This window comes from Sceloporus occidentalis, unplaced genomic scaffold (assembly GCF_023333645.1).
Source record: "Sceloporus occidentalis isolate IW3139 unplaced genomic scaffold, rSceOcc1.0.p SCAF_1, whole genome shotgun sequence".
NCBI lineage: Eukaryota > Metazoa > Chordata > Lepidosauria > Squamata > Phrynosomatidae > Sceloporus > Sceloporus occidentalis.
This window is the reverse complement of record NW_028316981.1, coordinates 119,011,868-119,029,314: the sequence shown is the minus strand read 5'-3', so window position 1 is coordinate 119,029,314 and position 17,447 is coordinate 119,011,868. Positions and strand designations below refer to the sequence as shown.

Genomic DNA, 17,447 nt, shown 5'->3' with positions numbered 1-17,447 from the left:
AGTCTTTGAAGCTGACCATTCTGGCTAGGAAGGTCACCAGATTCCAGTCTCAGTTTTACAAGGTAACACATTGGTATGGTTTAAAGAGTAAGTTATTAGCCATTACTCATTGCATTGCAATTAACATGCGGCTTTTAAATTTATTTTTTAAAATTACTTAAAAACACAAACAAATTCTTAACAAATATTTTGAAATTACTCACAAAATAATATTTCTTGAAGTAATTAATAAGGATTAGCCATTACACACACACACACACCAAAGGTAATAATGATGTCAGTTTTTACATTATTTTCCCGTAATGCGTCCATTATCTCTAAAAGCAAAGTAGTAACAGATAATGTTACTGCAAAAGTCTGATCCTGAGACTCGCTACAGGCAGATCTACCTCCATGAGAAACCAACCTCCACTTACCACCATCACTACCACCAGAAAATGTTTTTTAAATCTACTTACCCTCCTTTTTCATTGTATCCTGCTGAGCCTCTAGCTTCTTCAACTGTTCAGTTAGCCTTGATCCTGGAAGAAAACCACAGATCACAGCTACTCTTCAATCACTGCTTACAGATCAAAGATATTGGTGAGTTCTCTACACTTCCCTGAGCAGGTTAGCAGCCTTTTATGAGGAAACAGTGAGACTTTATGGAAACATTCTATTAATAATCCTGGATGCTGACCAATGCTACATCCATATTGCAGAATTAATGCAATTTGACACCACTTTAACTGTCTTGGCTCCATCCTATGAAATCTTGGGATCTGTAGTTTGTTATGGCACCAGAGCTTTTTGACAGAAGGCTAAATGCCTCACAAAATTACAATTCCCAGAATTCCAAAACATTGAGCCATTGCAGTTAAAGTGGATTATTTCTGCAGTGCAGATGCAGCCCATGTCACACCAAAATTAGACTTACTGAGATTAATAGGATTTAACATAGTCATGTTTCCTATAAGCCCCACTGATGACAATGAGTCTGCCCTAAGTATGTATCCAGCCTGTAGGTTCAACTTGCAATTGTAAGAGTAGCAGGAACAAATAGACTACTACAGCAGACAGCACAACAGTTGATCCTGCTTCAGACGCCCCAAAGCAACAGCATAGATACCTTTATTCCAAACTTAAAAAAACTGCCAGTTGACTATTCTTTGTCCACACACATGCTTGCAGAGCATGTGTCACTTCTACTCATCCCCAAAACACCGTTCCATTTTCCACTCAGGAGAAACATGACTTGAGGCAATATTCATTCCCTTTGAATAAATGTTTCATTCTTTATTCATTCTTACATACTGTTTTATCCCAAAACTGGGACTCAAGGTGCCTTATTAATACTGTATGCTCTTTTTAGGGACATATATCATGCATTTCAGCAAGTTCCACCAGTCATCCCTGAATATTACAGAACATAATCAGTTTAACCAAGATGAAAATTCTTTGAAAACCAAGATAGTGATCCAGTAGCTACAGCAGTATTTAATGAGGGTTTGGGGAAAGAAAGTGAACAGCAGTTGTGTATATCAGAATCACAGCAAATTCATTGCATACCATCCTTGGAGTGATCAGAATGGAGTCCCGCCAATTGCTTTTCCATCCTGGCACCTAGAAATGACAGAATTCAATTAGCAAGGCATAACTGGTTCAAAATCTATTTGTTGAAAAGTATAATAAATATTTATGTAAATGTTCACTCTGTTGGTTGTTCTTCTAAGGTACCAGGATGATATAGTCTGGGCAACACAACAGAAAGTGCCTTCATCCTGTGAGGAGAGTTTGGCACCTCAAGGACAAGTTAGCAAAGTATTAATGAAACAGTATAGAAGACTCCAATGAACCTAAATAGAAAATAATTTCTTGGCAATATGGTGATACAATATATGAAAATTTATTGGTACATATTCAGATAACAACTGTGTAATAGGAGCATCTTCAGATTCCACAATTAGTCTTAGAAGGATACTAATTTCCAAGTCCATTCAAATAAATTTAAATTGACTTGGACATTGGTTCCAAGCCCACTTGTGGAGGTCCAACCCACATAGGATAGGCTCAGCAGCTTGCCTCCTCTAGGAATTTATACGTTTTTTATTAGTTAAATTCACATCCCACTGTTCTTCCATGGGCTGAAGTGGTGGCATACATAGCTATCTTCCTCCTTACTTTAACTTCACAGAAAATCTATAAGGTAGTCCAGGCAGAAAAAATGGTGATTTGCTTAGTGAAACTCATGGCTAGGTGGGGAGTAAAACATGGACTTCCTGAATTCCAGGTCAATACTGTTGCCACTGTGCCACATTTGGCTCTTGCAGAAGTGCTATGTAGATGGCTGGTGTGAGTGTGGTACTGTATATCAAAAGACTTTATCACATGGGGAAAACAGGGGCATTTAAACATTGATTATCCTGTGAAAATTGCACAATCATGATTAACATTTTCACACACATCGCAATTAAATTGCCATTATCCCATGAATGGGAATTCATTAATTAGCCCTATGTATGGTTTGTTGCTGTTTATTGCCTGTTTATTCCCAGGATAATGACAATTTAATTGCAACATCATATGAAAATGCTAATCGCGACTGTGTGATTTTCATGGGATAATCAATATATAAACCCCCGATTTTCCCTGTGTGAAAGAGAAAAGATGTAGCCCCGCCCCAATCCTCCAAAAACACATCTTCAGTAACCATAGATTAGGATCCTTCCTGTCTTCTCAACATATCCTTCCATAAACCAGGTCCATTTACAAAACAGTGAGAGACTGGGGAGATTCCCCCCCCCCCCATTCTTGTGTTATCAATTATAGTGAGCCCTTGAGGTCAGCTGGAGTTTGGTTCCAGGTCCATGCCATATGGATATCAAAATCTGTGGGTGCTCAAGTCCCTTATATAAAATGGTTTGCTTATGGGCATGGAGTATGGGCATGGAGCCAGCACTTCCCGCAGTAATTTCAAGAGAGCTTCATAAACCAAATAGTCCTATGTTTTAGCTCCATGTTGTGCAATAATCTATAGTTGCTTAATCGTTAAAATCTCTTCCTGAAATAAACCCTGCAAAACAGAGAGACCTTTGCATAAACATTTGTTTTACATAACAGAAATATCCACAGCAGTTATAAACAATAAAATCTTCCTTCTGTTAGGAGTCACAGCCTTTCTGTATGGATCCAGACTTTAAAAGGTCAGATCCTAGATGCAAACGATGATGTTATCGAAACAACAACAACAACAACAAAACATGTATCTCAACCCCTTCACTTTAATTTTTCCCACTCCCACCCCACAAATCTGCTATGGGAGAGAGTTATGTTGTGTTCAAGGAAACACATGTTGTATCCATGTTGTGCCTAGAACCCTGTGAGAATAAGAAAAGTGACTTGGAACTGCAGCACAAACCAACAGGGAAGGGGGCTGACCAAACCATTAAGCAGAGATTGAGGTGGCATATGTTAAAAGGACAATGCTGTATACGTTTACTACACAGAGACCATTGTACACTTCCCTAATCTGGCCTGTTGCCATCATGTGGGGTAGCTGGATCTGATAGCTGTCAGGCAATTCAAGAGTAAAGTTTGCAATTTCTCTGGTTTGTGCCTCCTACAAATGATAAATAACTTAGATTTAGTGGTACTGAAGTGAGGGGTGGGGGACTGAGGGAGATAATTGTGGTGAATTTACATTAACATCTTGCCTTGGGATATCAACAATTGATTACCTGATTGTATCTTACAGTTTGGTAAATCTAGTGTGAAGTTTCAAAATAGCTGTATGTACTTAAAGTGATCATTTCCCTTTGATTGTTGTGTTAAATCTAGAGGCACAAGGTCTCTATGTGATCCTGAGTTAACATTGGAGGCTGATTTAAGATTTTCTCATGTCAAATGGACTGTTAAATTAGAGTAAGCCTTAACCAATTTCTTACATTCAGAAAGCTGCCTTAGATTAAGAGTGTCTCCCCTGTCCGTAAGATCAGCAGAAGATGCTTTACTCTCATATTACAATCTAATTGTACACCTGTAAAATTGTTTGTTATGTAGTAACCTTCCCAGACAACACACACACATCCTTCATATCTAAACCTTGGTTTGACCAAGAGTGTTTAGAGATGAAAAAATCCCTTCTGCCTCTTATATTTTCACTGGTATGATTCTTTCATACAGGACATAGCAGTTATAATAGTATCCAAGTCCTGTAATTGTGTAGTGGGAAAGAGACTACAGATAAACTGAAATTATATATATTTAAATATCTTTATGTCCCCTCTCCTTCTGCAGCCATTCCCATCTTGCATATATTTTATTAGACCAGCTTGAAACTAAGCCTGTTTTTAACACTGGTTTCCTAATGGGAGTGATTGGCCCTAAAAAAGCAGATTCCTACCCAGGGACAGAAACAAGACAGAAGCAGGAAATGGCAAAGCTCAGCTCTTACCACTTGCTGTCAGCAGAGTTTGATTGTTATGCAGCTGTTCAAATTCCTTGGCCATCTCTGAATCTGAAACAACACAAAGTCTGATCACTGTAGTATTGAGCTTGGTTAGTTTACAAGAAAGACAGCCTTGATTTTCACTTTGATATTTAATCACTCTTTTATCCCTGGGCAATGTGACAAATGGATGCTTCTGAAGGACAGCAAGGAGAAAAGGTGCTTGGAAACACAGATTGAAATATTACTTTCATGGCAAAAGATGTTATCCTGAAGTCATTCATATCTCACTGGAGGTAGGATGGTGCTCTGGATCCCCAAGCATCATTCTGCTGATCAGTTATGGATGGCTTCAGCATGTCATCACTGTATTAACTTTGCTTAAATGTACATTTTCAAGGTCTACCAAAAAATAAAAATGTATTGCAGCATTAGATATATGCCTAACTTGTTTCAGCTCATTATGTTCTTCATGGCTAATTTGGTTTCATGCAATCTTACTCTTCTGTCCTATACACAGAATGAGACAGTGACAAGTGTATATAAATATTTGGCATATGATACTGTACAATACACTTTTCTCTCCATATAATCCAAGGCTCCCTCTCACCTTTGTTTAGAGAGCAGGCCTTCAACTGCAAAAGCATAGACATGGGACTGCCCCCCCCCCCCCGCAGAAAAAAAGAATAGTCTTTCTATTGTTAAGAACAGCAAAAGACAAAGGAAAGGGAGATGCTAGATATTTGGGCAAAGAGTGAGGAAGAACTAGACATTGCCCACAAGTAGAAGTAGAAGCCAGAGTAAGACATGGCTGTGGGTATCAAACTCCCTTGAGTTGTAGGGGAGCAGCATTGCTACTCTCTCTCTCTCAGGCAATAAAATATCTTGCCCACTGAGATGAAGGTAAAAGGAGAAATGGTGATCTCAGTAGTGAATAGCTGGCTAATGCAGCTCTGGGTGTGAAGGAATGTGGCAGTCTCTGGAGACAACAGGGGGAAATTTAAATGAATGGTCTCCAAGACAATGTGATAAGAATGAGTGAGGGTACTCATTCTACAGCATCACGCTATGTCAGGCTGACTGTACTTTGAGGACAATGTTACTTACAGGAGAGTATATGTCCCAAACACCTGTACTAGGACACTGGTTCCACCATACTGCCTATTGGATCATTGGCATCAAGAGATGCATCAGATAAATTCCCAGAGACACAGATTCATTACAACCTGGTTACATTATGGACCTTATCGCACTGGTGAAATACCTTTCAGACACAGGATTTAAACTAGATTTAAATTTTAAAAACCCCACAAATGTGGGAAGTTATTCACACGACGTTCCTGCAAACATGAAATAACACAAAAATAAACAGAAAGTAAAACAGAGAAAAACGGCAGTTTTTTACTTTCAGAACTTCCCTTATTCAGCTTATTCTCGCATTATTTCATGTTTGCATGTTCATCATGTGATAAACTTCCCACTTCTGCGGGTTTTTTAAAATTTAAGTCAAGTTTAAATCCTGTTTTTGAAAGGGATTTTGTTAGTGTGATAAGGCCCTATTTTAGGTGTGGGGAACCTCTATTGTTTCAGATGTTGTAGATTCCAACTCCTGTCAGCCCCACATAGCATGAGGTTCAGTCAGGAATACTGGGAGTGAAACAACATTAGAAAGCCTACCGACCTCCATCCCTGTATTGTTATATATGTTATAGTAACACTTTACCTCATGTGAATTCTTCTTGGGCCTCTGAAGAACATTTTCTCCTAAGTAGACTCACAAGGCTTTCAGATATATCAGTGCATCGGGAAAAGGAGGCTTTCGCTTCCATGAAACACTGTTTTCAGTATTTCAAAACAGACTTTTTAAAACTTTGGTAATTGGTTGGGAAGTGCATTATTAAAAATCTGATTTGGATTTTAACAAATAAAAACACTATCAGAATATAATATTTGGGTTTCATTTACTGAAAATCCCATGTTTGGGTCTGGAAAAGGTTAAATATATAAGTGAGTATGTGGTTCTAAACCTGAACCCAAATAAATTTTGAGAAACAGGAGACAAAATGATTCAATAATACAGGTTAAGTCTCCCTTATCTGAAACCTTGGGACCCAAAGTGTTTTGGATTTGGATTTTTTTTTTATTTTGAAATACTTGTATTTGCATATATGTACATAATGAAATGTCTTGGAGATGGGAACCAAGTCTAAACACTCATTTATTTTTCATGTATACCTTATACAGTGGTCCCTTGATATCTGCTGAGGTTTGGCTCCAGGGCCCCTCATGGATACTAAAATCCATGAATGCTCTCAAGTCCCATTATATACAGTGGTGTGGCAAAATGGTGTCCCTTATTTAAAAAGGCAAAATCAAGGTTTGCTTTTTGGAAATTATATTTTCAAGCTGTGGGTGGTTGAATCTGTGGATGCAGAATCTGTGGATATGGAGGGCCTACTGTGCACGTTGCCTGAAGGTAATTTTATACAATATTTTTAAATAATTTTGTGAATGAAACAAAGTTTGTGCACACTGACCATCAGAAAGCAACACATGAAAAAAGTTTTGGGTTTTGGAACATTTTGGATTTCGGATGTCTGGATAAGGAAGGCTCAAACTGTATTAAAAAGGCTCCAAGTTTCAGTTTGTTCCCTCACTGCTCTTCTTCACTACTCTTCCTTCCACCCCTACCCTGTATGTCTGGTCTCTTAGAACAGACACAGATAGCAGACTTTGGCTTCAGAATCCTTACATTTTGAAATCATAACGGCGAAGATTATGATCCACAGCAGAAATGACACAGCAGTCACAGCATAGAGGATAGGCAGGGAGGTTCTCTCTGAACCACATGTGCAATATTTCAAGAGGAAACTACCTGTAGATAACAAAAATACATCATGTAGCTTATCTGACACAGTGGGAATTGAGCACTTAAGGAGCTAGGGATATTAGTAGTAGTAGTAGTAGTAGTAGTTCCCTCCTCTCCCTTCAGAATGTAAACGAATAATGATGGAGACACTATAGCAATCAGGAGATGGAAAGTTAGCCACATAATACTACACACTAACCAGGATGCCTTTAATTCAGCAACCCATAATACTATAGCACCACAGAAACCAGGTACTTTTCTGTGTCGTGAGCTTTCACAGCCAGAAGACCTTTTTCCCCTCAGATGTATGACATGGCTAAGCATGTCAGGGAAGGTCTGAAGAACTTGAAAATACAATCCATGACACTCCACCAGCAGATGGCTCTGAACATTTCTATGGTAGGAGGACATCAGTCCACAGTTTACTAGATCCTGTATGGCTTTGAATGCACCCAGATTTATGATAAGCAGTGCTAGTTCATCCATTTTAATGGTATGTTTTCTATTATAGTGACATCTTATTTTGTTACTTCTCCATGCTTTAACTCTTTAATAAATGCTGGTGTTTTGCCTTTAAGTCATTTCCAGCTTATGGTGACTCTATGATGAGGTTTGCCTTTGCCAAATCATTACACCATGCTGGCTCTCCTTTGATAATTATACTTGAATAAACATATACTTTTAATTGTAGTTGTGATGTGTTATGACTGAAATGCCATCCTTCCTAGATGCCCAGCCACTCTTCCATGCCATATAACTGGTAATGAGAGAAGTGGCTGGGAGTATTTCCCCCTCTTAAGCACTAGTTCTCATCCTATCCAGATAGTTGATAGTTTTGAAAGGAAATGGTTCCAATTACTCACAGATAAATAAAACAGAGGGCACACATCTCAGTCAGTTCTCAAAGACAGGTGCGAGCAAGTGTTTGCCTCATAGCAGCCCAATGACCATTCTTAGTATTCCCCTATGATAAGCTATCCCAAGATTGATTTGAGGAACCCATCTATGCTAGTTTAAATTGTCCATCCCCAGCATTCTGCCCCTCTCAGTGCAGAGTATGTGTCATGTTGAGCACATGGGGTTCTGAATCTTGATGAGTCCAACAAAAGAGCTTGCTGGTCTCAGGCATCTGAGCTCCAGGCTGATGAAAGCCAGGGCTGGGGGACCGTGCCCCTGAGATGACCCTCTCTATAAAGGGAAGGGAAGACTATGTGGTCAGCTGTTAATCCAGCAAATGGCTTGTGCAACAGAACAAAACTCATTCTCTGACTCACTGAGTAACAGCAAGAGGCTTCTGGCTACAGTCACAAGATGCTGCAGTGGACAGGAGAACACAGACAGAGGCCAGACAGTGGGTACTTCTTGCAAACAAGGTTTTTGCTCTGCCCTGATGTCACTGGAGGACATCACATGAAGGAATGTCTTCCAATTTCGAAAGAAAAGCAAGTAGGGCCCGTTCAAAAATGAAGGCTATTATGCGAATGGTTATCAAACACACAGAAGAACACAGCGCCCATCCCAAAGCCAAAGTAGTGCGAATGCAAAAGAAATTATCATATGAGTATGTACCCTTCGTAGTCTAGAATGCAAATTAGCATCCCTGCACATGCGTAGTGAGGGCAGAATCGGACTGTGACCTTTTTAGACTTCTGGAAGGGCTTGCATTTGGTTCCCATGGTTTTGCCTTGTTTCACATTATTTGTTCATTCATTACCCCTTATTTCACATTTTTAAAGCAATTCACATTATTTGTTCATTCATTACCCTTTATTTCATGGTATTTAGGCAATTAACCAATTCAAAACCAGTCCAAAGCAACCTTGTCCTTAAGTCCCCTGCTATGTGGGGGGGGGGGGGGAGGGAAGGAGTCCCTCCCAATTTGGGAGAGCATGGTGAGGTTGTGGGGGGCCTGGGTCCTCTCTGGTTCTAACCTGGCTCATTGGGAGTCCCATTGAAGGCAATGGCGCTGCCTCCTCACCATGAGTTGGAGGAAAAGGGGGGAAGGGGAGGGGAAGATCTGGCGGCTAAGGCTACATCCACACTGGCAAAATAACCCAGTGTGGCATTGGTTTGACTCTTTGTGGCTCAAGATTATGGAATTCTGGGAGTTGGAGTTTGTTGTGAGCCCAGAGCAATGCCCCTGAGGGGAGGAAAACAGACCCCCATTCCCCAGGCTGCCCCACTCTATCATCCCCCAAAGAAAGAGGAATGGAGGAAGAAGAAAAACTCTTTGGGGCTAATCAAAAGGGGGGGGAGTTTTCTCTCTTTTTGAAGCCCCCTGGCCCTGGAGGAAGGGAGGGAGGCAAAAAGGTCCCTGACAAGGGGCCAAGAGCAGGGCAAGCCCAAAGCCCACCTTTTTGGACAGAGAGAGAGCTTGCAGGGCACCTCATGGAGAGCCACTCTTTCCTGTCAAAAACAGCTGCTTTTCCTCCCGGTTGCCAGGGAAGACTTAGGAGACCCGGAAGCCAAAACAAAATGGAGGATCATGGGAATTGATGCAAGGGAATGCCAGGGGCACAGCAGACATGCATATCACACCAAACAACATTGCATTGAATGAGAAGTAGCCTGGGAATAGGATTTGTGTATTTGCTAGATCACTGAATTTACTTAATGTTGGATTGCTGTGGAATTGCGTTCGGAGTGTGTTCGGAATGCCAGCAAATGCATCTGATAACCTTTCGTACAATAATGTGAATACCCATGATTGCATTCAAGATGACACTGGATTATACTTCCAATTTCTGTCGTGTGATAACAGCCATTGCCATTTGTAACATTTCCATGTTGTCCCATTTTTGCTCAGTTTACTTCTGTTTCTCCCAGTGCTATGAGTTGAACAGAAGCTGGATTAACCTCATCCCTTGCCCGGTTCGGCAGCCACAAAACCCCCTTACAGTTCAGAACAGCTGCAGGAAGGACAATGGTAAAAGCAAGAATGGATGCACTAGCCCCATGTTAGTGGTGGATGCCCTGACCACCCTAACCCTAACCCCTTGTTTTTACCTCAGAAAATTAAGGATCTCTTTCACATTACACAATTATAGTGCTATGATTCAACTTTAGCTGCCATAGCAACATCCTATGGAATCCTGGGATGGGCAGTTTAGGGAGGGGCCTTCAGAATCCTTAGCCAGGGAGTTCCTCTGGTGCCTCTGACCAAACTACAAACCCCAGGATCAGCTGAAGTGGAATCATAGCACTATAATTGTGTAATGTGAAAGAGATCCCTATTTTTTTGTGGTAAGAACAAGGGTGGGTGGAGAGGTGATTTGGGTTGCCAGTGAATCCACCACTGGCATGGACTCTGAGCTGAAAGGGTGTTTTGTGGGTGCTCTATAATTGTGCAATGTGAAAGAGACCAAAGAAGAACAAGCAGACTAGTGATATGTATCTGTCATGCCTTAGGGCTGGTAGTGCTAGGAGCAGTCCTAATGTTTATCCATTTAGATCAGTATTGCCTTCTCCAATTCAAAGCCCTAGAAAACTCTAGTACTCACATTGACTGAAAGAAGTTGTAGCATAAGCTTTCATAGACTTGACATACTGCATCTGAGGAAGTAGACCAAGTCAACGAAAGCTTGTGCTACAATTTCTTTCACTCAGTTAGACTCAAAGGTGTCACAAGATCCCTTTGCATACTGATTTTCCAAACTGACATGGCTAGGTCTCTGAATTCTAGAGTTATACATTCATGACTGTTTGGTATGTTTTTACATATTTCCTAGTTTAAAGGGTTTATAGGGACCTTTAAAGTCTCCCAATCCACACTTGCCAACTAGCAGGGTATGATGCTATAACCCTGCTCCCTTGACCTCCTGCTCATTGCAGGTGTGTCATTTTGATTTTTGATATTTTTATAAAAATAAATTTGCATAGTTTTGGTAATGAAGAATTTACGGTAGTTATGTGAGTCTCAACTGTAGTTTGGAGAGGCACAAGACAAACACATGATGCAAACTAAGCTGAAATGAGAGTAGAATAAGAATTGTAAAATACTTCATACAATTAGTTAAAGTTCTCTTTCCTTCTTGGATGTCTCCTAGTGTCTCATCCAGCTCTAAAAGTTAAAAGTAACATTTTTTGTTACTTACAGTGCCAATCCCATGGATGCCAGTTTAAAAGACAAGTCTCACTGTGTTCCATTAACCTTAACATCTTTATAGTACATGCCCAGAGTTACATCAGACTTTACCCATCAGCAAACTTATCTCTTCATATAGCCTTATTGCTCTCCTCTCCTGAATGAGCAGAATCTTATGTGCAAGGGCAGCCTAATCAAGAACCTCACAGCCAGCCCTCCAAGACAAGTCAGTCCCTGTTCTTCAGGTCCCAGAGTCTCTTCTGTTGAGATTGAGAGGCGATCATTCTAGGATCCTGCCTGGAGTGGGCATTTACCTGCTTTCCTTGGTATCATGGTGTCCTTGATTTCAGCCTGTTCAGGTTCCTCACACTTCCTATAGATGCCTCCTGATGCCATTCTTGCCAATATCAGCAAGCTGCTCCTCACAATTGCTTTGATATCATCTCCAGGTCCTGGGTCCTTTTAACCAGAAGGGAATGTGCACATGCAACCAAACTTCCTCTTTCAGGTTCAGGGCACATGGCTGTCACTTCCATTTTAAAGTTCTTGGAAATCTTTGCATATGAACTGAACACACTGATTCACAGGACAGCCTTAGAAATGTATTGGATAGTAAAACCCTTTTTAAGTGACATTCAGCGTTCTCTTGAATGGCTTCTGAAATGTTAGATTTTATGAATTATTTGTGTATATTTTTCTTGATTATTTTGAATTTATTTATTTTTGTATTGCTTTTTATCCAGGTTTTGGAATTTCCTCCTTGGGAAGGCTGGGATGATGATCATGGTGGTTATGACAATATTCATTCATTTATACCCCACTTTTTTCTCATTTATATCGCACCTTTTCCTCATGGAACTCAAGATGGCTTATAAAAATTAAAACCAAAACAATTTTAAATCCCCACAAAGATATCAGCAAAAACATGTGCTATTTTTTAAAAAATATATAACTAAGCATTCCATAGAATTAAAACTGTGAGCCAGCATGGCACAGTGGTTTTAATGACTCTGGGGACCAGGGTTCAATTCCCAGCTTGGCCATGAAATTCACTGGGTGATCTTGAGCAAGTCACATGCTCTCAGCTTCAGGGCATTCCTTTCTATGGGCACTCCTTCTGTGGCGCTTCTGCAGTGATTCCAAAGTGACCCCTTATTTTGGTAAAATCGGGAAAAAAGTGAATTCACAGAATTCGCTTTCAAGCATCCGAACCCTGGCTCCAGTGACCCCCGTGACCTATCCCATCATCCCCTGCCTTCTCCTGCATCCAAACCCTGGCCTCCAGTGACCCCCTGCAACCTATCCCATCATCCCCTGGCTGTTCCTTCAGTCCAATGAAGGATGACAGCTAAGGAGGGGGCAGGGAAGGAGGATAGTGTCCAGAGCCCCACTGAGCATGCGCAAGGGTCCGAGTTCGAATCGTTGGATCCGCATGGTATGCGTTGGTGTGGTAATACAATTTGCATTCACTCCGCTTTGCATGAATCCGCATCACATGACTTGCCTTGGATTCGATTCCCCCTCAGTTCGGAAGGGCAACAGAAGGGCAACCAGGTGTGATGAAACATTCACGTTAAGACGTGAATTTGCATAGCTGAACCAGGAGTCACCCTGGATCTGAGCTCCAAAAAGCCTCATGTGATATACTCCTAAGACAGAAGATAAAAATCAGCAAAACAACACACTGTTAGAAGCCCATTTCCACAAAAGTGTTTTTGTTGGTTTTGTATTGTATTGTGTTCTTTCAGCTTTTTGTATCCATCCAGAGAACTTTGGCTATTGGATAGATTAAAAATCTGAACTAGAACCCAGAACACATTCACTGTTGCAATGGCATGGAAGTGTTCATCATTCACTGGTGGGACATGCATAGGACGTCTTTTTACACTCACCAAATACACAATCAGAGGTAGAGGGGACTAGCCATTGTAGTTTGCATTGTCTGTGCTCTGAAAGTGTGAAAGGGTTGCTCTGAAATCTGTTCTCTTGAAGAATTTCACATTTCCTTTCTTCAGAGAATTGTGGTTTCTTGCAAAATTTCCCAGAGAGGCGATGTTATAGGGAAGTACAGAAACGATGTAAATAAATAAATGAGGTGGGTTACAATTGGAAAGGGAGCCTTTTAGTTAGCGGTGATTCATTTATAAAAAGCATGTTTCAGATAGATATATCTGACACTTTCATGGGTAAATGTTAGTCAACCTGCATCTTTTAATTTGCTCAAGTCTTTTGAAATCTTGTAAAAATTTACATTGAGGTAGCTAAGGTAATCTGTTGCACCTTATACGCTGAAAGATTTCTTCACAAAAGCGTCTCATATTGTATTAAATCAGTAACCTTTCAGGGCCCCTCTGGACTGTCCAGTAGTTCCAGTAAATGTAATGCCTTGGTCACAGTTGCTTCCACTACCACATCCACTTGTGTACTAAATATAATGGGATTTTAGCTCTGGTAGCAGGTTTTAATGTGAATTCTGATCTGCATGTTTCGTTTCCAATGCACTTTTCTCACACCTGAGGTGTGGTTAAGGCAGTGGTCACCAAATCTTTTTGAGCTACCACTCCCTTTCCTTTTCAGTGACAACCACAGTGCTTCCTCAACACTTACTTCTTGATATTAAGTCTATTGTTCTACTGCAAATTTAAAACAACAAATCTCAGTCACTGCTCCCTTTGCACTCTGTCACCCCAGAGGCACCAACTGAACAGTTGGCTGAGCAGTGACCAAGAGGCTTCACACTCATGCCAGCCTTGTAGCAAAGGCCAGTGCAAGCAAGAAATTTCTAGGGGGTTATTCAGATTTTTTTTAGTATGACTGGGGTCATTCCCACTATAAAAAGAATTGAATTGCTGATCGGATTAAATGACCCTCATTCCCATTTGAAACCGGTTCCTGTTGTGATGTGATCGATTTCTGTAATGATGAAGTGCGGCAAAGGCAAAAAAACCCGGTTTATCCAGAGAGTACTTTCAAAGTGGTTCTTTTGAAAAGAATCGATTCTAAAGCGTGTTGGATAAATGGGAATGATAAATCAGTAACCAACTGAAGGGGGACAACAATAGTTTTAAGTTAACAATGAAATGATCTGACAGAGACGTGTCTATTTATCACAAAGTACCCATATGTATTATCCACATGGTTTTACATCCCAATCATTAGAGTAATCATATTTACATATGTGGTACTATAATATAACTCTGTGGTTGTATTTGGTAATCAACATCCATATATTCAACTGCAGCAACCCAGTCTCCTCAGTCCCTTTGGGAAATATTTATCCTTGGTGCTTGCAGCAACAGAGCATGAAGATATGCTGAGTAGTCTTCCCAGGTAGGACGGCTACCTCCGGAGTACTTTTAGGGCCGTTTCGACCTTGGTTGGTCTTCATCAGAAATCTTCATGGTTCATTGTCAGACTACCATTACAAATATAACATAATTCTGGGCATACAAAGTAACAACAATTAGTACAACCATTAGCAAAAGTAATAATTAGCATGATAGTATATAATATCAGAATGACCAAAATTAGCTTACCCACATCTCCAAACTGTTAAGCTTGACTGATAAGCAGCATAATTGGCAAAATGCTCAGTGAATTTACACAGAAAGTGTGTGTGGAAATATACTAAGCCTCTACAATAGGCTTCAGGTGCTGAAGCAAGACATATGGTTCCTTAAAGGTATGCACAAGGATACTGTAGTCCTACAAGTCCCACAAAATAAGCCTGAAAAAGTGGCTGAATGTACTTGAACATGGTGTTGTTAATATTTAACAAATGGCATATGTAGAAAATAACAATAAGTATTTGGTCAATTGTCCATACATTTTCACAACAATAACAATAACAATGTCCCACATACATTTTAGATTATATTCTGGTCCTCCAAACCCCTATGTCTCACCTGGCATTGATTGATTCCACCTTTACACCTTTACCCTTATATATATTTCAATTAGAACAACCTTACAAGAATGAACTCAAATCTAAGCGTTCATTTAAGCCCTTGGGTGTGTGAGATGCTAACTTGTAAATCCAAAAAGACTCTCTTTGTAGGAGTTTAGTTTGTCTATTGCCACTATGAAATATACCAAATTTCACTTGCTCTATTACAAAAAAATTTAAGGACTCTGGGGAATGATGTAATTGTGAAAAATGTGTAACTAATGTAGTGTCCAGACTTTTGTTCCAAATGGTACTTTTATGCTCGGAAATTCTAGTTTTTAATGGTCTGGTAGTTTGACCTACATATATTTTCTGACATGGGCAAACGATCACATAGATGACATTCACAGAATTACAATTAGTAAAGGATTTCAACTCAAGGCTGACAATGAACCATGAAGATTTCTGATGAAGACCAACCAAGGTCGAAACGGCCCTAAAAGTACTCCGGAGGTAGCCGTCCTACCTGGGAAGACTACTCAGCATATCTTCATGCTCTGTTGCTGCAAGCACCAAGGATAAATATTTCCCAAAGGGACTGAGGAGACTGGGTTGCTGCAGTTGAATATATGGATGTTGATTACCAAATACAACCACAGAGTTATATTATAGTACCACATATGTAAATATGATTACTCTAATGGTTGTGATGTAAAACCATGTGGATAATACATATGGGTACTTTGTGATAAATAGACACGTCTCTGTCAGATCATTTCATTGTTAACTTAAAACTATTGTTGTCCCCCTTCAGTTGGTTAGTAGTATAATATAAGCCTGCTGCTTCTTGTTTGTGAATGATAAATCAGTAGCACAGCATTCTGGAGGAGAGGGACTAATTGGGAGAGGGGTGTTTACCATCCCTCCTCAGTTTTTGGGAGATTTCACACACACCCAGTGCTACCTTTTTATTTGTGGTATGACCTATGGACGCATGTTTTTTTAATATATATATATATATATATATATATATATATGGAGAGAGAGAGAGAGAGAGAGAGAGAGAGAGAGAGAATAATCGATTGATTAATTTTGCAGCTACTAATCAATTTATTTTTTTTAAAAAACAACATGCCGTGGCTTGCCTTCCTCTCCATTCTGTAAGTCCCAGAGAGTCCCGTTCTCTTCCCCCTCTTCCTCCCCCTCCTCTGCCTCCCCACAGGCCTGTCAAAAGGTGCCTGCCAGCACCCAGAGTCCGAGCTGCCTCTTACGTCACAGATAATTGACGGGGGATTCTAAAGCAGCATTACCAGTAGGAATGACAATCATGCCAAAAAAACAACAAAAAAGCGATCACACTGGGTAAGGGGGAAAAAACCTTTAATAGTAGGAACAAGGAGCCTTTTTGAATTGCTTTCTAAAACGGAACAAAGGCGAATTCAAACTGCCAGTGGGAATGACCCCCAAGTGAATAATCTCACTCATGGATTCTGGTTTTGTTGCTCATACTATTTTTCATACAAGCATGTGATGGAGTGTATGTGTGTGTGTGAGAGAGAGACAGAAACAGAGAGAGAGGAGGAAGAGAATTTGTGTGTGAGACTATTTGTGATTGAATGTATCTGATGGAGAGAGAGTCAGTAAAGAGCCTTACTGAGGCCCCATTCACACTATGGAAATAAATGAGTGTGGAACCAAATTATTTCCATAAAGTTCATATTTTCCCAACTGCACTTGGCGCAGTTTGCAGGAGAGTGACCAAAAAGCCCATTTAAACAGGTGCATTTGGCACCAGATCCCTTTGTGGTTCTTTTTTTAAAGATCTGCAAAAATCCACATGTTTGGTAACGTGACCATGCTACCGAATCGATTTGGATCATGCAGTATCATTCCCAGAAATGGAGGCACCTCCATTTTAAATTGATACAGTGGCAAATGTGAATGGCAACAGGGTTCAAATGGCACGGAGAGATTAGTCACAATAAACTTAGTGGGAACACTGAACCAATTCTGAATCAGTTCTGAATAGGCACAGAGATGTGAATCTCTTCATTCAAAAAAATAAATGTAAATGACCGCTGAGTGTATGTGTGAGAGTGTGTGAGGGAAAGTCACTCACACATAGGGTTGTCATAACCCGGCTGCAACCAGGATTTTCCCGGTTTTGGCGGCCCTGGGCCCC

General features: G+C 40.3%; 1 protein-coding gene across 1 annotated transcript in view; it reads right to left on the bottom strand.

The window, feature by feature from the left end:
• The window catches only part of LOC149322021 (low affinity immunoglobulin epsilon Fc receptor-like), a 32,210-nt gene extending 20,420 nt beyond the window's left edge, over positions 1 to 11,790 (bottom strand). Inside the window, exons 1-5 of the mRNA XM_089506895.1 lie at positions 11,694 to 11,790; positions 7,179 to 7,301; positions 4,433 to 4,495; positions 1,549 to 1,602; positions 459 to 521 (exon numbers count right to left, since the gene is read on the bottom strand). Coding sequence (XP_089363021.1) covers positions 459 to 521; positions 1,549 to 1,602; positions 4,433 to 4,495; positions 7,179 to 7,301; positions 11,694 to 11,775 — 385 coding nt within the window. The 5' untranslated portion in view covers positions 11,776 to 11,790. The remainder of the gene's footprint in view (positions 1 to 458; positions 522 to 1,548; positions 1,603 to 4,432; positions 4,496 to 7,178; positions 7,302 to 11,693) is intronic.
• Between the last annotated feature and the right edge of the window lie 5,657 nt (positions 11,791 to 17,447).